General features: G+C 39.7%; 1 protein-coding gene across 2 annotated transcripts in view; it reads left to right on the plus strand.

Moving 5' to 3' along the window:
* The window catches only part of PIGN (phosphatidylinositol glycan anchor biosynthesis class N), a 152,614-nt gene that overhangs the window by 9,030 nt on the left and 122,259 nt on the right, over positions 1-21,325 (plus strand). For both annotated transcript variants that reach the window (XM_067567929.1, XM_067567930.1), the window contains exons 2-4: positions 11,806-12,065; positions 16,285-16,406; positions 19,392-19,490. In XM_067567929.1, the coding sequence (XP_067424030.1) occupies positions 11,839-12,065; positions 16,285-16,406; positions 19,392-19,490 (448 nt within the window). In that variant the 5' untranslated portion in view covers positions 11,806-11,838. The remainder of the gene's footprint in view (positions 1-11,805; positions 12,066-16,284; positions 16,407-19,391; positions 19,491-21,325) is intronic.

Below are 21,325 nucleotides of genomic sequence, written 5' to 3' on the forward strand. Positions count from 1 at the left end.
CATGCATGTGTTTATGAAACTTACAATTATATAAATGAAATTCAGTTGGCACAGTATTCAAAAAAGGTGCTCCAGCGCTGTTTCTCTCCTTTTCCCCATTAAGGCATTTTTTTTTTCAAGTAAAAATGAAAGGTGAAATCATTGTGGAAAGCTGTAGTACAGTATTTATCTATTTGTTCAATAAACAAAACAAAAGCTCCCTTCCCTCCCAAGCAATTTGGACTGACCCTATTTATATTTATCAAACAGGGAGTATGTATTTTATAAATAATTACTTTTTTGTCCCCCTCACTGGAAAAATTAAATTTAGAGCAATTTTGATATAAGTAAACTTGAGGGAAGACAAACAGCAGTTTACTTGGTTGCTATTTTCTGTATTTCCTTTGCTGTTGTTGAAGTTATTAGTGTATGAATGGGAGTTTTCTCTCACAGCCCTCTTTTTCTGTTTGATATTGAAGATGACTGATGTTACAATATCAGCATCATAACTTCAGTGCAAGATTCAATAGGCTGATTGGAAGAAATCACTTATTTAAATACTCATCTTTGTTAATAAGCAAAATGGATATTAATAAGAAAATGAGGTTAAAATTAGACATGTAGATTTGTATTTAAAATCTGTTTTAAAGCTTTCTTCTCTTGCTATTAGCTGCTATAAAACACATTTTAACAAGTGCTCTTTTCCATATACAATAGCTTTCTTTCATGTATTTATTTAGAATAGTTCTTAAATGATTGCAAGGTGGGATGTGCAGTCCTTGATGTTTTTAGTTTTACCTTCTATTTCAAGATTAATCCAATGTGAGTTCACTATATTCTTGTTCACCACTTGGGGTCACTCTATTTCCATTCTGTCCCTTTTATACTCTACATCAGTGTTTCTCAAATAGTGTTCCGTGGAACCGGCTGAGTTGAAGGGTTCCGCAAAAAAGCGGAACTGTGCCGCCGAAATTAACAGAAATCGCGCGCCGCTGAAAACAGCTTAGAGAGCGTGCTGCCGAAACCAGACTACACCGCGCCGCCGAAAAGGGGAAGATTTCCTGGACTTGTCGGCGGAGGGTATGGCATGGCCGCGCAAGGGTAACACGGCGAAATATAATTGAGAAACACTGCTCTACATTTACATTTGCTGTGCCAATCACAAGAATATTTTGGCTCCTCCCCCAACCCACTCCAATTTATAAGGAAGGAGGTGTGCCACTTGCATTTGTTCAGTTTGTGAGTGAGCTTGCCTCTTTTCCTGCTGCCTTCTTTCTGATAAGGCATATTTGAGACAGAAAGCTGCTCTGGCTGGGTGACTTCCATGCTTTTGCCATCCCATAAATGCTCCATGTTTTTTATCGGTTATGGAGAATCTTTATCCTGTTGTAAGATAAGAATGTAGGTAAGGGTGTCTGGGCTAGTTCCCCTCTGATTCAGCAACAGTCTTTTACAGTGTGCAGACTGAGGCAGTGTCTCGTGATAGATTCCTTCTAATAGTTCATTTTCTCCAAGTAGTGAGTGAGCATCACCTAAGGGTGAGGCGTTTGATTCCTTCAGGATGCCTCAAGATAGTCCTTCACTCTTAATATAATCCTTCCTTCTCAAGAAAAGTACTCATACATTTTCTTACCCTCAAAATTGTCTTCCTTTTTGCATTGTTCTCAGCCATATGTGTAGGAGATCTGCAGCCCCTGTCTGATAGGGAATCTATTTCCAGTGTTTACAGCCGGGGTTGGAGAAAAGCTAAGTTGCCATCTTTGTAAATGGTTTACAGAAATCCAGGTGTGCAAAGGTGTGAGATATCTCTGATATTTCATGATCTACAAGGTGGAATGGCTGATGATCACGTTTATTCCTTGGAGATTTTGCATAGGAGTTTGCAAAGCAGAGTTATCTTGATAATCAGAGTGATATTAAACAGAATATTTAATTCTCTGTGAGCTTTTTGCCTCAGGTTTAGCTGTGCCTTGCTGAACCAAATTTACAATTTAAAACAGATGTCATTTGTTATTGTAATGTACAAAATATTCAATTAAAATGTTGAATTTAAAATAATTTAAAGCAGATGGTCTGAGTCACAAAATCATATTTAAATGTAAAAGCAAGTGGAAATACTATATTTGCAGTTTCATTGTGTGACAAAGAGCTGTGTATCATGCCTCAATTCAAAAAGAAAATCAGGTTTTGAAAAGGAGGAATAAAGGAGCTTTATCACCATCCCTATATTTTTCGTAGTGCAGTTCTGTTTTGTGTAGTGAAGATGACAAATTTCAGTTTAATATGTTTGGGTTCTGCAGACAGACCCTAGAAAAGGTTAATATGAGGTTGGCTGGTAAGTGTGTTTTCAGTCATATAAATTCAGTGTTACTGTCAATAGTTATATACCGTGTGATTGTAAAAGTTAATGAATTGCATTTTTGAATAGTATGAAATGTTGATGTCTAAGTTATCAAAACGAAGCAGCGGGCTGGATTTGAGAACCAATTCAGTGTTTAAACATTTATGTAATTTCCCAGTACTATTTAAAAATCCCACCTCTTTTGCACCAGAGTTTTTCACTCCCTCCCTCTGCTCCTACCAGGTAGATTAGATCATTTTTATTTGTGGACAAATTGTACAGCCACCCTTTTTGACAATTTAAATATTATGTAATTGTGTTTAGCAGAAAAATGTATCTGTCATCCAGAAAAATTGCAGGCAGTCTTGCCTGTTTTATTTTGCTCCTTAAAATATGCTTCCCAAGGCCATTGATATTTATTGAAAATGCATTTCAAACAGATCCTCTTAATTTTACACAACAGACATACAATGCTCAGTGGAGCGTGGTTCTTCCAAAAGAGATGACTAAAGTATTCTGATCTCTTTGTCTTGACATTTTATTACCCTTTTAAAATATCCTCCTACCAACACAGTATATTCATATTAATAGTGATTTGTGTATGTCACCACATACTTGAAACCAGAAAGTAGAAATAAAAACATTACATTATTTTCTCCAAAGACTTATACTGTGTTTTTTTTAAATTAGGCAAAATCAGCATCCCTAATGTTCTGAGATTAAAATTTCAAAGAACTACAATGTTAGATGCTGATGGCTTTGGGGAAACTAGGTCTGCGTTTACTTAATTATGCCAACCTTACCATTAATTGTAAAGAACCTGATTCAGCACAAGGCTGTGGATATAGCTTCTGTGACAGGCAGACCTCTGCTAGCCTGCAGCTCAAATAAAAAAAAAAAAAACTGGAGAGAGGAAATATTCTTGTCAGGAAGTCGTGGACTGCCTGGAAAGAGGAGAGCTCATGCGAATAAAATGTTTGCCTTCAGTCCTGATTATTTGGGTTCTGTCCCTCTTCCTTCCCCTCCCCATCAACTGTGATACAGTCCATAAGACTTAATACAGATTTTATAGCTATGTGATTACAAGTAAGGAAACTGACAGACCTGTAGCCCAACCATATGGACTTTTGGTGTGTTTGTTTTTAATACCTGGGGAGTATGGAGGAGAAGGGGCCATTCTCATTTCCAAGTGCCAGGGTGGGTGGTAAGGTAGTTGTACCTTTCATCATCTGAGAGCTCTGAAAAACTTCACTCATCCTACCAAAAATGCTCTATTCTGAAGCAGTAATAAATATTTCTGCCTAAAGCTCTTTCTTCTTCTTTACTGTCACATACTTTAGGAGTAGGATTGCTTCCTGACTTCCCTGCCAACTCTCATAACTTTTCCTTGGTCCTGTTGACATAGCACTGGATGTTTGTGTACCACAACCCTTTGTATCACACCTTTGTCTGTGCCTTATTGACAGAAGTGGTGAGGGGTTGGGTTCCAGAAAGTCCCTTGGGCGCCATACCTCTCTTGAGGTTGCAAGGTGCCTTTTCTTCTCTGGGATGGACTGTGTGAGCCTTCCCCCCCCCCCACACAACAACAGATTTCTTAATAAATATGAGGTTTATTAGAAAAAGAGAGAGAAAGGAGTAAAACCAAAAAGAAAAGGATGAATTAATGTACTGTATAAGCTAAACTGGGCAGTGTGGTCTCAGCTTAAGTTCAACAAGGAAACACAAGTGCTTATTTACATGTTACAGAATGCAATCTGTGGCTTTGGCCCCAGTCTCAGAGTCTTAACCTCCGTGATGTCCCAAGAGAGATACTCCTTTCACGGTCTCCAGAGTACTTACTCCCCTTTTCCTTATTCTGTATCACTTTGTCCAGACCCTCCTTCCACCCTCTAGGGTAGCTGCCCCATTCTGCAAACTGAGTTTCTCCAATTACCTATACAAATGATAAGAGTTTTGGACTTGCTGCTTTCACTAAGGCCTATGAGATGGTCCATGGAGGATACTGCAACCTTTGATAGCTACCTTTCAAAGCATTAAAAACCCATCTTAGAGACTCTGATTCAGAGACCAGTCTACCCATCAAGTAAAGTGATGTCCCCTTGTTTAGTGAGTAAGGTGGTTTTACCTGTTTGGGTCAAATTTTTCTAAAACTGACTCTTACTCCCTTCCATCTTTTAGTTATTAAATATTACTTTTTTTTTTTTTGGACATACCTGTTCATTCCTTCACAAGAGTATTGTTAGCCATATACCTTGCATGAAACTTGCTGAGAATGTAAGTTCCTTCATGACCATTCTCAAGAGCCTGATATCTATTTGTGGAGATGGGGCTGTGCAGAATTACACTGCTCCTTTTGAAGGAGCTGGAATGCTTAATTCTGTGTGATCCGGTTGCCACCGTTTTAGGGTTTATTCCCTTCTTCCTGTCACGCATGGAGGTGACTGCCACTGTCATGCCCCCTAGTGCTTATTGGGACCGTCACGGTTTCAAGGTATCTGCACCTGTGTTCCCTTTTCTGTGATCCACAGGAGTTCCCAATCAGGTCTCTTGCTGTTGTCCATTTCTGGGTAGCGATCCATTTCCCACTCCCTTGTGGTGGTGGGTTTTAAGGCTGTACAGTTCCCTACCTGACACAGTGATATCCCCAGCAAGCCAGTCTGCCTAAAGGCCCAATGCTTTGCTTTCTCTTCCAGGGCTATGAAGAGGATATTGCCAGTAGTTACAGGTTATTGCACAGGTCTTTCTAAGCAAGTACGTTTATTCTTAAGGTAAAAAACATTACAGAGAAAACATATAAAATAACTTAGATGCATGCTAAAAGCTTATTATTGTTCACCCCCAACTGGGCTGTCATAGGTCTCAGTCTTTGAAATCCCACAATTGCGTTTGCCCTCTTGGTTACAAGTTCATGCTAGTTTTTTAGCTCAGGAACGAGCACCCAGATTGGACAGTTCAGCTGTTTCTTTATACCGTTCAGGCTTTGATATCTAGTCTCCAGAAACAGAAAATGGCCAGTCAGTGGCCCTTTCCTCAGCATGTAGCTTCAAAAGACTGGGGTTTTGTATAACTGGAGTTGTGGAATATACATTAACCACTCTCAGAAAACCCACTTAATACTCACTGTCCCAAAAGTCCATGCCTGTCTGCCACATTTAAATGTAGTTGTTTGAACTCCTTGTATTTCCAAGATCTCATATCTGCCACAGGGACCTCCTGTTTACCTCTGTGACTCTTTTTGCCTTTGATGGTGAGCTTCACTGTTCTTAGTGAGGGTTTTTTTTTTTTTTTTCCCCTTTTCTGTAGTGTTTTTTCTTCTTCTCTCCATGCTTTTATACAACAATGAATGGAATTTGAGGCACTCCATTTGCCGTAGTTTTCTGTAGCCTTCAATATTGATAATCTTCTGCACTTGCTTTTTCCACATCAGTGCAAGAACAACCTGTGAACATCTCTTGTGTGCACATCACAGTGAATTATCCAGTAGATCTCGTGCAATGAATATCAATCCATGGAGAACTTTTCTGGTGGTGAGGATCTTTCTACCAAAGAATTAAGCCTGCCCAGAGTTGTCAGCTCATCTTTCATTTTAAGTTTTGAACTAACTTTCTGTGTTTAACTTCAAACCTGCTCAAATATTACAAGGTGAAGGTTGGACTCTATTGTTATTAGGTTTGGATTCAGTTAAGGAGATTTTGAATAAAAGGCCAGAGAAGAAATAATCTTTGTCTGAGGCATCCATTATTACCCAAGATCACAGGAAGGATTAATGGTCTGATCCAGAATATAGCAATTTCTGTATTCTGTAGGATTGTAAGGACATTTTATGGCAATTAGATATGTTAGAATTGTGTGTAGTGGGCTGGAAAACACAGGAGGCTCTCTTGGCCTGTCAAGTTGTATATTTTCCCCTAAACTTGTAAGGAATGTATTAAAATTAACATTGAATAAAAATAATGCAGTCATTGTACAAGGAAACTTCCAATTAATTGAATAAGTTTTACCTGAGTAAGGATTGTATGATCTAGTCATTGCAGAGAAATTATCTTTACTGTTACAGAAGTAATTGACTGGATCAGTGCCCAGGAAAATATTAAAGGGTACAAAAATGCTGAAATTTCCTTGTCTGAAACTTTCCAGATTGTGACAGAGGTGAGGAAATAATCTCAGTTCTCTGAGTCTAATCATAGAAAACAGTGAATAGGAAAACTGTTTTTCTGTGATTCAGCAGACATTGAAGAGAGGATGCTTCCCCTTTGAAATAGGGACTAACTACTTTAACTTCAGAGCCCCGGATGTTCAAACCTATAGAACTGGTGGTGGCTAAGGTTAATTGTATGTGGATCAAAGTATGGAAGAATAAAGGAGAAAATTGGGTTTCATTAACTTTCTGGAAACCATTTAATGTTGGCTGTTCTTAAAAGATTTGTGTCCTTTGCCTTGGAGTAACTAAGGCCTTGTCTGTGCACAGAATTACATTGATGTATGAACCCTAATATAACTTCCTGATGATTATTAAACAAGACCCTGATTAAGGAAAGTATCCTGATTCTGGAAGGGTGCTTAAGTCCATGCTTAAGTCCCATTGAAGTCAAGTTAAGCACTGTTTTAAGAGCTTTCTTGAATTGGTTCCAGTGCATCATAATTTTTCCATAAGGTGCAAAATATATGTCAAGGCAACTGTAATATGAAGGATTGCTTTGATATCTTTATTTTAGAATGATGATATATAGCACAGCGACTTGAGAGGTAGAGGGTAGGTTGGTGCAGACTAGAAGCAGGAAGTGAATCCGTGAGAGAAGTAGCATGAACAACTGCACTATCTGCCTGTCTTGAAGGCTTTTCAGTGTGATGAATAACTAGATGTGTTGTACCTAAAGGAATAGTCTAGACCAATATAATTAAACTGTGGTTATAAATTAAAAGAATTTAGTTTGAATTAATTCTATGGATTAGTGTAATCTGACCAGACAATAGTAAAGCTACATAGTGATTGTCACACCCACTAAACCAGGGCCCATGTGTAAAGAGAACTAAGGGAAAGAATGTGTCATCTGGTGCCAAAAACCATAATGTGGTAATGTAACTCTCTTAACTACAACAGCGTTCTATTTTATTTAAATTTGTCTACTCTGCCCCATCACTGTGGAATCTGAGCACCAGGAAGATGCAGCAGCATCTGATTAAAGTAACCTCTGCACTGAGTATGGTATTTAAACATACTAATTTAAATTATATAAAGTGAGGGGGGAACTTTAATTAGTGAAGTGAAGTGACACCATGCACTTAATTGGATGACGTTTGTCTGTGCTTTAATGTGCTCTGACTACACATCTATAGTTAACTTGTCTTACCGTTCCTGGGTGTCCCTGTGTAGACAAGAACCTAAGAGTATGTCTGCACTGCAATTAAAAATAGCCCAAACTCTGGGATCTTCCCACCTTGCAGAGTCCTAGGGCCCGGGCCCGAGCCTGAATGTCTGCACCACAGTTAAACAGCCCCTTAGCCTGAGCCCTGCAATACCGAGTCAGCTGGCACGGGTCAGCTGTGGGCATCTAACTAAAGGTTAGACACTACCCTGAGATGAAATTTTTTGATATACCATGTGTTTGTAGTTAAGCATAGGTGTTGCCTTTTAAATATTCCAATACCAAGATCAGCATTTTAAAAACCAGTTAAGTTGCTAAGTGTCTAATGGATTTCTCTCTTGAATCATACACAAAACCAAAGCACTTAAAATCAAGGAAATGGATAGTAAGAAATATTCTAAATCTTATATTGCCTACATAACAAGCACACTGTTCTGTTTAGTTCTAAAAATTTCTTATTTAATCACAACACAACCTTAATTGTGACCCCTGGATTTCTTTTCTCTTTTTTTAATGTTTTATTTTATCTTGATTTTTAGTGTATTAGATGGGAAATGTTAGTGGATAAATACTTAAATATTTTTTATTAAATACTCATTGCTATTCCTTGAATATTGCTTTACAGTTTAATAGGGAAAATATATAAAATTATCAGTGATGGGGGATTTATGTGTACTATGTAAGTAGTCTTGAATTTCACGTCAGTAGTGTACATATATCTTTAATGTTTTCTATAGGGTATAGTTTCTCAACCTGTGGTATGTGTATCCCTGGGGATATGCGAGACACAGGCAGGGGTTACGCAGCGAAAAAAACAGAGAAGAGAGGCTTCTGGGGGAGACAGACGGCAGCCGCTGGTTTCCTGCCCGATCCGACCTCCTAGCTGGGAGGTAGACAGCAGCTGCCCCAGTTTTGGGTTGCCGGGCGGCAGCTGCCGGTTTTTTGGGGAGCTGGGCGGGAGCCATTTGCATCCCACCCGGTCCCAGCTCACAGTGGGAACCCGGCAGCAGCCTCCTGCGAGTTGGGTTCACAGCTGGGTGGCTGCCACTTGCACCCTGGCACTGAGCTGAGAGACAGCCTCCTGCGTCATGGCCTGAAGATGGGCAGCAGCTGCCTGCTGCCTGCCCGCATCCCCGGGTCCCAGCCTGCGTGGAAGCCTCCTCTGCCCCAGCTCAGAGCAGGTGGCAGTCACCCACCTCCTGGGCTGGCAGCCAGGCGGCAGCTGCCTGCAACTTGCCCAGGTGGCAGCTCCCCTCCCCAGCTCAAAGCCCGGTGCCCAGAAAGCCAGGTGAAGAGCCCAGCAGCTTGCCCAGTCCTGGAGCCGGGCCCTACCTGTAGGCTCACTTGTCAATTTCACTGCTCTAGTTGTGCAGTGAAATTGACAACTATGACAACCCCAGATTTTACCAGTATAAAAATGTTAAGAGGGGCCCACACAGTATGTTTTGTCCCAGGCCCGAACCCGCCTAGGAATGGCCATGGGGAGCATTGCTATCCACTCTGGGCTGTTAGTGCTTGGTCAGGCCTCACAAGTTCCTGCCTGTGTGAGGAGAACACCAAGTGATCTCGCCATCAGGCCATAGTAATTAGCTGGCATTGACCTTTGCTCCTATATGGAGAAGGGGAGGAGGAAGGAGGGGAGAAACAGCAGGGAGTTTTGTGATTTGCCACAGCCACACAGCACTGCAGAACTCAGAACTCTCCTGCTTTACAAGAAATACAGTCGTCCAGCAGTTAAGGGGGAAAAGATTGTATTTCTCAGAGTGGAAAATTGAGTGTTGGAGTACTTATTTAAATTTTCAGAAGTTAGGGGTACTTGCTACTCAGAAGGTTGAGAAACACTGCTATAGGGGATTGTGTTTTTTGTTTTGTGTTTTGGAATTCTGGAAAAAAGAATAGTAACTTAATTTGGTCAGAGGTTGTTGAGTTGTGGTGAAATATGCATTGCTTTATAGTCGACAAGAATAATGTTCTTAGTATGTGAATAATGTAAGATTTATCATGTTCTTATTTATTCATTTAATTGCTTCTAAATACTTGAGTTTTTCATTGGTGTGAAAAGTGACATTTAACCACCTTAACTGGTTTTTGAAAGTGGTTTCTTTTTTTCTGATTTGGAATCTCCCAGGTCATGAGTAATTTTTACTATCTTTATCTCTTCTTTTGTGTATTTAAATGAAGACACCTTTTGAAAGGGTGGACAGGCCACCTGATTATATTAAATAAAAATGTGAGTAGTTTGTGACGAGCTAACAATGATTCCCTCAGAGCCGAGCCTTATTCAAACCCGAATTCAAAATCCATTAAAGTCAAAAGAAATGTTGATTAGTACACTTATGCAAATGATCAACATACACAGGGAGGCTGCAACTCAGTTGTGTATCCATAATACTTTGAGGAAAGGAAAAAACCCACCAAACCTTAGCCAGTATAGCACAATAGGGAAACAGTCCTTCCTGATCCCAGAACAATTGGTCGAACTTGCAGCATCATGAAAATGCAGCCTCTGCAGAACAATTAGGGTACATCTGCACTCAAGCTGGAAATATAATTTCCAATGTGCGTGTGTCTACCCGAGCTAGCTTTGATAGACCCACTGTGCTAAAAGTAGAAGTGCAGCTGCAGCGGGACAGGCAGCAGAAAGGGCTAGCTGCCCTGAGCAGAGTTCCTCTCATGATGGTGGGTACTTGCTTGGGCTCCTAGCCCATCCTGCCACCTGCACTGCTGCAGCTAGACTTCTATTCTTAGTGCACTAGCATGATCAAAGTTAACACACATGTCTACTTGAGCTGGAAACATCTCCAGCTCAAGAGATGATGTACCATGGGGAGGGAGGGTGGAAAGTTTTTGAAAAGCTTAGAAGAGTTCACTTTAAATAGGTGGTGGTTGGGTATGTGGCCGGCCTGGTCGCTGCAGCAAATCGGAAGGCAAAGAAGGACCTGAGATGGGGAAGGGGCCAGTCCTAATCTTGCCAAGCATGTGTTCTTGCATCATCCCCTTTTGGGCATGTGTCACATCCTCTGCTGTCCAGGTTCAGCAGCATCCCCCTTCTGTTGATGTGGCAATGGATGGGAAGGAGGAAACATTTCTACTGACTTCAATAGGCTTTGGGGAGGCATTCAGTGTGCACTTAAAATATATTCATGTTCATGATGTTTCTGTTAATGCATACCTGTGCACCTCAGCTTACTTTAACTCCAAACATTAATAAAAATATTTTAAAAAGTGTATAAAATGTCAGAGAAAAATAGGTCTCTTGGTTGCACAGTTAAAGTCATAGTGCCTCCCAGCCAAGTTACTGAACTTCTTTGTGCTTGTGTTACCCCATCTGAAATATGTGACTAATAATGTTTTGCACTAACACAATGCCTTTTTATCTGTAGATCTCAAAGCACTGTTCAAAGGTGAGTTAGCTTAGCATCATTAGCCCAATTGTACAGGCAATTCCAACTTTTTTATATTTAGATGGAGTGTAATGAGTCACATCTGCCTAACAGGTAGCAGTAATTAATCTGCTAAGGGAAGATTTCTGATAGCTATTTACTGTAGGGATCATTTGTCTTTTTTAAATTGCAATTCCCTGACAGAGGTCAGCATGTTCAAACAGCCAGCCAATAGAGGGCAGTATGTTCTCACAGAATATATATAGCATCTAATCTTCTATCACTGAAGTAAATGGAAAAAGACCTCAACTGAAATTAATGGGCGTTGTTTTGGATTGGCACTTCTGTTGAAATCACCGGAACTCAAACTACAGACCACAAATGAATTTCCAAGATTTAATAACTATATGAACATCTTGAAGGTCTAGTAATTAGCAGTTTTGGCTGAGACAATAAACTCTTACCTATTTGAGGAAAAGACAATATTTCAAATCAGGGTAGCTTTTTAATTTTTAAACTCAAAAATAGTTTGAAACATTCTTCTTTGCTTTCAGAGTACATGGCAATTTTCAGGCTAAAGTTACTAAGAGAGAAGAGCAGACTATAATAGGGATGTATAATGGAAGCTGGTTGCATCTCTAACTATGCCTTTCCATAATAAATAAGATCAGTAGAGATCATAATAAGTTTAATTTGACTGACTAAATTAACTTTCTGTATTTTTTTCCCCTCTCAGTGTTGAACTTTGTTTTGGAAACCACCTGTCACCATGAATGTGCTGATCTTCATAATTGCTGGTCTCCTTGTGCACTGTGTGTTCTTGGCCTCTATTTTTGACATCTACTTCACCTCTCCTTTGGTTCATGGCATGACTCCTCAGCATACTCCATTGTCACCGCCTGCAAAGCGACTAGTGCTTTTTGTTGCTGATGGCCTGCGGGCAGATACACTGTATGAATTAGATGATGATGGAAGTTCTCGAGCACCTTATCTTAGGTAAGTGTGTCTGATAACACTCTTGTTTCTCAAGATTTTAAGTCATGGTGCAAGTTAACCATTAAAACATTTTACAAAATTGCCTCCTCTTGGAGAGAAAAGAAACAGACTCAGAATAGTGGTAGTTTATACCCAGGTCCTCTGTGATTCTGGGGCTGAGCAGTATGTTGCAGAATTATGTTTCATAAAAATTCAACCTTCATATTGTGAAGAAAACTATTGAACATGAACTGAGTTTAAATTGATGTAGTGTTGTCATCTTGAGTCTGAAGATAGAGCTATTGTTTCAGGCTGAAACAATAGCTCTAACTCAGTGAAGTACTGATGTAGTCACTGGTTCTCTGCTGTTTGTTTTAGCAGGAATATCTAGCTAATAAATGTGCTTCTCCTACAAGTCCAAGCCAACTCCTATGGCTTCTCAGGTGCCAGAAGCTCTTTACCCATCTGCTAAAATGATTAGCTCCCCAACCCCTCCTCCTCTGCACATGTATTCTAAAACTATTTGTATAAAAATGTGTAGCCTGATGAAAACTGCAGCTGTGATGCTAAATAAAATGAATTTAATATCACAATAAACACAGGGTCTACTGGTACTGCTTGAATTAAATATGAAAATGAATCCCCACAAACCCTCCAGCTTCTAATTTATCTAATGCTACCATGGAATTTCCAGTCACATTACACTAATGTGCTGCAGAATTTGGATCCAGCTTGACATGGCATATACATAGGCCTTCCTTATAGCTGATTTTTCCCAATGTGAATTCACTGTTTTTGGAAGATGTCAGATTCCACTGAAAACTGGGCAGCATTAGTGAACTCTTCCTCACACCGTCTCATTACTTAGCCTCAAGCCTGATCTGGAACAACCAGTTCTTGGTTGAATTGTATCGCTGTGGGTGCTCCATTTCAGGTTCTCATACACCCCATACGCCTTTGATCAGAAATATTTGGTAGTATTGCTCATTCGACCTGTACATATGCCCTATACAATCTCGTGCCCTGTGCCGAGGATTTATAGGACTGCTTGAGTGACTCGTCCTCAATTCATTCTCAGCCCTCTCAACCTGAGATGAAACGTCGAGCGTGCCTTCGTCACTGTTGGTCAAACTCACCTTCACAATTATTTGTTTATTTTTAGTCTTTAATTTAGTATTTAGTATAGTAGTTTACTTTATTTCTTTACTTATTTACCTTCATCCCCCCTCTGCCTCCATCCTCTTGGGAAATTTTTTGAGTGGATATGCCAGGATCTCCAGGATTTAAGTGTTGTCCCAATGGCCGGGACTCTGTCCTGGTGAGCAATAGTTGTTCCTGGTATATTCATTGCTTGGGGGATGCACATTCCATAGAAGTGCAATATTTGCTCAGCTTTTAAAAGCATGGCCGGAAAAAAAGGAAATTCAATGAAATTATCATGATAGAGCATTCCCTTCACCCTGCCTCAGATCCAGAAAATTCCACCCTGTACATTGGCTTCTGTGTGAGTATAGTGCCCCGTCTATCTTGGCACTGCATTTACTCAGAGCTTCAAAGGAAAAGTTAACAGAAAGTACTGGAAGACCTCTAAGAAAAAGAGCTCTAGTTTTCCCCACAAAGAGCCTTCTTCAAAAAAGACTCAATTTCTGCAAAAATGGACTGTGTCCAAGCCCTCAGGTCCTGGACTGGGTACTGTTACGGTTCCGGGCTCCTCCAGTACTGATGATGCTATTAAGACTCCAAGCTACTCTAGGAGCCTACTCTAAGCATACCTCAGTACCCAAATTGTTGGTACTGACTAAACATGACTGGAACAACAGAGAGAAGCATTCCGTTTCTAAGAAGACAACAGTAACGGATCTTCCCCTGCAGATCCCAGTACCTAGCCATGTGACTCCCTTGGTACCACAGAAACCTAAGGAGCGCTCTCACACAATCACACTCCCTTCAAGGCAGTCAACATAATCAGTACCAAGGACTTCTACCGGATGGGACTTGTCGAAGCAGAATCCTCCCTTGGTACTGCTATCGTACCTGGTACTGCAGGAGTTCAGATATTCCAGAGACTTGTTGGTTTCAGACAAGTCAGAATCTGCCCTCTTAATGGGTACTGAGAACCTATCAGTATTGAGAGTGACACAGTCACTGGAATTATCACTCTCTCCACTGGTAGCACATGACTCCCCACCATTTTCTGAGCTGGGCAGAGCTCCCCCTTTCGATTATGTGGAGGGTCTCTCTTCAGATTCCTGTATTTCTGTGCAAGATTCCCCTACCTACCAAAATAGGGGCTTCTTCCGTGACACTTTCACAAATAGGGATGAGTCACCTGAGAGACAAATCCAGGCTTCTCTGTGCTAAGGCAGCAGTGGATGCCATCTCCTATACCCTATGGTCAGTGGCCATATTATGGCTCTTAGGCTTCCTACTGACAACAGCTCTCGAGCTTATAGCCTTTCTGGTCAGAACTAATGGGGGAGGCAATCCCCTTTTCCATCTGTTCCTCCTTCACTACCTCAGTGATAGGAGGAAAACTTTGAGGAGCAAGAAGCCAGAGTAGACAAGGAGACTGTTCCTCAGACTAATACCTTCTCCAGCTCAGGCTGTTATGTCCCCTCCACCTTCTGTGGCCGCTGACTTCAAACAATTTCAGGAGCTAATGAAATGTGTTGCTGTCTCATTGCAGATCCTCTTAGAGGAGGTCCTAGAGTCGCAGCATAAGCTTTTGGACATTTTGCATGTGATGACACCTGCTTGAGTGGCTTTGCCCATTTATGAGACCCTCCTGGATCCTGCCAAGGCCATCTGACAGACCCTACTAACAGTACTACCCATATGCAAACGTGTCATTAAGAATTAGTATGTCCCAGCCAAGAACTGTGAAATTTTATTTTCACATCCTTCTTCTCTAGCTCCCTGGTTGTGGAAGCAGTAAATGAATATGGCAGACAGCACCAAGTTTAATCTACCCATTATGACAAATTCAAAAAACGCCTTGACCATTTTGGCAATAAGGTCCTTAACGACCCTACAGTTTAGGATTGCAAATTACCATGCTTTTATGGTGAAATACAATCACACTAACTACTCCAAGTTCAGTAGGTTTATTGAATATCTTCTGGCAGAACATTGCAAACAGTTCCAGGCCATAATAGCCGAAAGTTAGTTTCTGGTTAGAACATCTTTACAAGCTTCCTAGGTGCAACTGATGGTGCAGTTCACTCCATTTCCATGGCAGTCATCATGCATCTGGAATCCTGGCTCCAGCTCTATGGCTTCTCTGGGGAGGTCCAAAATACTTTCTAGATACTCCTCTTTTCTGAAACTCTTTGCTGAGACCACCAATACACAAACTGAAGGACTCCCGGGCTGCTTTGCAATAGCTAGGGATTTATATGCACGTAATTAAACACAGATATAGTAGATCCCAGATAGCTCAGAGATCCCACCCTGTCCAGTTTTCTGGATTCCAAAGATCTACTGAGTTGCCTAAAAGGAAGAAAACCATCTACTACATCCTCTTTGACTACTCAACCATCACCATCAAAACTGATGTTTTCATAGTTTGGTCAGGGGTCTGGAACAATCCCACTTCTCAGTTCTCCATCTGTACCATTTTACACATTTCTCTCCCTTTGGGGACTTTTCTCCCACTTTCAGTCTTCATGGGAGAAGATTACATTCAACTAATTGGTGTTGGAGGTTTAAAATCAGATTACTCCATCCATTTTACTGTCCTTCCCTGTGCCTCTTCAGGGACCCCTCTCAATTCTGAAATTTAGCCCAGAAAAAGGAGAAGACAACATCACAAGAACCAGTCATAATTGGCTATATTTTATTTATTGAGGAGGAGAAAAACTTAATCTTCAAATTTACAGGTTAAATGAAGGAACAAAGAAACCAAAACCAAAACAAAAAAAAAAAAAAAAGAGAGGAAAAAATTAATAAAGATTACTAGAAGAAAGTAGAAATAAAATTTATGTATTTTACTAGAAAAGTTTGATAACACCAGTTAACCTCCTCTCTTCTGACTATGATGGTAATTATGCCTGCTTGGTGTTAGTTATCTTATGGTAACTACTTTCTGGTTTAACGTTTATAGTACAGCACTCACTCTGCTGACTAAATCTGAGTTTTGAATTTAGTGCTAATAGTATCTAGGTATCACTTTTTCTTCTACAGACTACTCTGCACATGCACACACAGTCTTATGCAGTAATTACTTGTATTTTATTTTCAGGAATATCATAGAATATGAAGGCAGCTGGGGAGTATCTCACACTCGTGTTCCAACAGAATCTAGACCAGGACATGTGGCACTTATAGCAGGATTTTATGAAGATGTCAGTGCAGTTGCTAAAGGTATGCGAGCACCAGGTTCCAACAAATTTGACATTCTCCTCCAAATAAGATCTTTTGGTGGCATAGTAAGGTACAAAATCGGTCACTTAGCCCTGGTCTACACTTACCTGGCGATTCGGCGGCAGTTGAAGGGAGTAGCTTGCGTGACTCCTGTCAACTGCTGTGCTTCCCTCCTGCGCGTACTGCACTGCGCCAACGGGAACCAGGTTCCCATCGACACAGCACTGCGCCGCTTGAGTGGGTGGTTTTACTGCATCGACTTCTTGATCAATTGAGCGGGTCTTCACTGACTAACTGAGCTCAGTCGATCCAGATAGGTTGATCTGATGACAACAACTTGTCTGCCGTCAGTGTAGACATACCCTAAAAGTCTACATAATAGTCTGAAAAGCGTGAATTTATTTTTGAAGAATTTTCCGCTATTAATATTTGTGGAAATAAGGTTTGTATATTTTTATTCCTGTTTTAGGGTTAATTATTGTACTAGAGAGCTCTTTAAAGTATTAAAGTTCAAATTTAAAGACAGAAGTGATATATGATTAGCTTGTAACAGAGTTTTTAGTATGATTTAGCTTTTCCAGTGTGAGATAAAAGCAAAAATGTAATTTGTGAGACCTGGATTTTGGGACCTCTTCAGTTGGGGATGACTCAGAGGACTCATCACTCATAAACTATGTGCAGTTTGTCTTTAGATTATTGGTTCTAATCTGACCCAAATTGGCATTGACTGAATGTTACTGTACACTGGCTCTGTAATAAGCTCTGGGCAGGACTTCAGATAACTGATATACTGGTCTGCATGCAGGTTTCCTCCTAACACAGATGGATCAAATTTCTGAAAAGCCAGTGTTGCTCTGGACTGCATTTGGAGGTGGTGATGAGAAGAGTTAGTTGATTACTAGTAACATTCTCGACCCCAGATATAAAGGTAGATGCCTAACTTCTGAAGAAGATGATGCTGCCATGACATGGGCGTCTCAAAATTAGTCCTCAGTTCTGTTAGTCATAATAAATTTCCGCTGGAGTGGAACCATTTAAACAATATGATGTTTTGAACAAAGTCACTCCCCTGAATTGGTGGAAATCATTAGCCAGGCACATTGAAACAGAGTTCCTTCAGTTGCTAAGCCAACTTTTCACAGCAGTAGCTTCCACTGCAGGTGCAGAGAGAATATTTTAATCGTTTGGTATTATTCACTCAAAGCTAAGAAATCGACTGGGAGTTGAAAAAGCAGGAAAACTTGTATTTCTGTTTGTCTATGAATAAAAATGACAGTGGGAGCGGGGAAGATGACAAACCTGCTATAAAGACTGGTTTTCAAAAAAAAAAGTTTATTTATTTATTTATTCATTCATTTGAACCTCTGCCTAAGTAAAATTAGTTGATGGTCTTGTCCGGTTCTTAATGAATGGAGGTTCTTATTCACAACTGGCCACGCTTGGATGCTCTCTCAGCAGAGAGGCCAAGAATTGAATAGACATGGTAAATAAAGTAGTCCATCCAGAACAGAGTTGAGGTACATTGACTGGATAGCATGGGTTAAGCATGAATTGCCTCTGACTGTGCTTCACTAAATTTGTACTGAGGCTAAATTTGACTTCAGTCTTAAAAGCTATCAGTCTAGCTCTTTTCACAAGAACCGTTTTTGTTTTTACTTTATAAAAATAAGAGCCGAGGGTGTGGACAGGAGAAATCCCAATTACGTCTACCAAGATTGGTGGAGATAAGATGTATCAAAAAGACAAATATTTAGTTTCCAGGGTCAGAGGGGCACAGATTGTTTCATTCGTTAATTCTTCCATGTGTCCCCTTCTTTGGTCACAAACCTTTATAGAAGCTAGAAAGAAATAAGACTAATACTGATTTTTTTTTTTGAGTGCTGGCAATAATTTCTTAATGCTATTCAAAACGGTGTCCTATAATCCATCCCCATTGGGCCAATTGTGGGATTTATCCCCAAAGTATATATTGCAGAGCTTTTTCCAGTCTAATTTTAAATGTCTTCAGTGTTGGGGCTGCACTACAGTATGTTTTGTATATAATTTTCTTTTATAAAGCAAAAGGCAAAACTGTAAAATGCTAATCTCTCTACAGATTTCACTATGTACTTCCATAGTTATGTAGCTAGACCAGTACACAGCTGTGCAAATCAACCTCACTCATATAACTATAAAAGAGCTAGATTGTGTTTTATTTATTTATTCTTTTAAATTTATTAAAAGGTGTTAATTAAATTAACAAGCATCTGTGCTCTGAGTGTCCTGACAATTATTAAAATTAGCAATCTCTAATCATTAGGTCATAACAAATAGATGGCTTGTTCCATTAAAGGTGAATGAAATTACTCATTCTTTTAGTGCCCCAACCCTTCTCTCTCAGTTAACTCTCTCTTTAAAAACCTGGTGATTCTTACAGCATGATTGGAAAACTATCAGATATTCATATTATTCACTAGTCCTGTAGTTAGTATTTAAACTGTATAAACTTAGTGGGAACTTTGAAAATTTGGTTCTCTCCATACGTAGTACAATCATTTATAACTTTTCTATTAATACAAGCTAGTCTTCAGACACTTGAATAGTAAAGTTCAACCACTTTTAAATTTTACATACACAAAATAATAAGTCTTTAAATCATCTTATTTTGAAAAAAAAGAGTAATTTTGTTTGTCATCCTTGCTTAATGGAAAAAAGAACAGAAGGTTGTTGCTTAGACTTACTAAAACCATTCATATTTTGGCAGACTCCAACTATGAAGATCATCAGCTGAAAAAAGATATTTTTTCAGAGTTGTGAGCATAAGCAAATGGGGTTAAAATGGAAATCAAATATAATCTTAACTCTAATATTCACTATTAAATACTACAATAAAAACTTTAAAAATCTTCCATATTTGCTAGTGCTATTAATCTTTAGACAGTGAGCCAGATCTAGCTCTCTGTTACACATGGACAACCCCATTAAAATCAATATTTGTTTTGACAGGATGGAAGGAGAACCCAGTGGAATTTGATTCAGTTTTCAATGAAAGTAAATATACTTGGAGCTGGGGAAGCCCAGATATTTTACCTATGTTTGCTAAAGGTAAGCTTAAATTGTGTGCATCTTATTAGTTGATAAACCATGTCATAGTCACCAGTGTAGTGTTCAAAAGTTTTTTTTAAAAGTAGATGAGAGAGGTATTTGCAGGATTTTCCCAGTAGTTAGCATTTTTAGGGCTTTGTTTGTATTATAAATTACATTTTACATACATATTATAAAAACAAAATGTTACAGAAAGATTACATATAGAAATAGGATAAGTCATGGTCTTTTGCAGTAGGTAAACCAAATTCTCCAGCAATGCCTAATGGTGGTTGTGACAGCATTCACTGTGTTAATGAAAACATGTCTTGTCTAGCATGAGGCCTATTAATTTGGGGGTGGGGTGGAAAAAGTTCCTCTTCACAAACCAGAAAAGGAAACAAGCATTAAATAAAGAGAGTGTAACGTCTCACTGCTAATTATGGTCTATTCTGATGCTTTCCTAATCTTACCTACCATTGGATATGCCATGCAAGGGAAAGAGGCAGTCATCATCCCTATGCTGAACGAGTACCAAGGCTGCTCTCTTTGTGTATATTTGATTTTTTTTTTTTTTAATTCCCCTAAAGAGGATGGAGGATTTCTTCCTTCCCATATCCATACATGCTGACACAGTGCTGGTCTTCCCAGGCAAGCAGGCTGCACCACCCAACTCAAAATCTTCCTGGGTAGTGTGGCTTCACACTTTCACCAGTGCAGGGCTGTGCAGTTTAGCCCAAGCATGGTTTCTTGGGTTCAGTGCTTGTGATATAAAAATTGTATATTCTGTTGCAATTCTGAAACATCTGTAATTAAAAATTACTGTTAAATACTGTATATTTGACATAGATAGGGCTTTCATTAAGAAACTATTAACAATCATTTTCCTCATCTTGTTTGTCTTATGCCTGCTGTATATATTAAATGGAGAGGGGATTTACTATATATTTTCTCCTATTTTAGATCAGTAAAATATAAGCGGCAATACAGTATATGAAAATACAAACATGATGATGTGTTGCTATCCTTGAGATCAGGATAAGATTCCTAGTGCTGATCTCTCACTCCCTGGGCTGGGGAGTACACTGGAAGCAATGTGCCTGGTCCTAGATATTGTTTACATTTCATTTGAAGTGACATTTCAGCTGATTAATGGGCCTCTGAAGGAATTTCCATCTGGTCCTTTCAGAGGATGGTAGCTATGCTCTGGGGATTAAGAGTAGGGAATATAAACGGGATTGAGAGGGGAATGACCAATGGGGGATCCTAGAGGCTGTGAAAAGGATGTGGAGGACACCCCCTCCCCACCCTCCACCCCCAAGAAGAAAGTACATGCTACTATTATAGCTAAACTTGAAATCCATGAACCAGAATAATATGATAAACTCCAGTGCCGTCTCCCCTTAGATAATTTTAGAACTGACAGAATTATTTTAAATGTATTTCATGACAATAATTGTACTTTGCCTGAACCCCATTATTTTTAGTGATTGGATTAAGGAAGAATAGTTTGGTTTTCCCTCCACCCTTCCTTTTTTCCACTTCTGCGTTAATCTTAAAAACAGTTTTATGATTAGCTGCAAAATAATCTCCTCTGGGTAATTTGTGCTTTCCCAGGACCTCTGCTTGAGGTTTGGGGGGATGGGAAGAGAATGTGGCATCCAGCCCATTGGCAGATTGTTTACATTTTTGTAGCCAAGTGTTCTTGGGAAAGGATTTGTGGAATTCAGTTTTAGTATACTGCACTATCTTTCACTGGCCTTGTTTGAGAAAGAAGGTAAATGGCTATTTACCATACCACTTGAGTATGGTACAGCCTCACCTTTGAAGTCATTAAGAAGCATATGCAGCTCTGG

Source organism: Emydura macquarii, unplaced genomic scaffold, assembly GCF_026122565.2.
Source record: "Emydura macquarii macquarii isolate MOO-44397 ecotype Brisbane River unplaced genomic scaffold, CSIRO-AGI_Emac_v2 contig_2825, whole genome shotgun sequence".
Lineage (NCBI taxonomy): Eukaryota > Metazoa > Chordata > Testudines > Chelidae > Emydura > Emydura macquarii.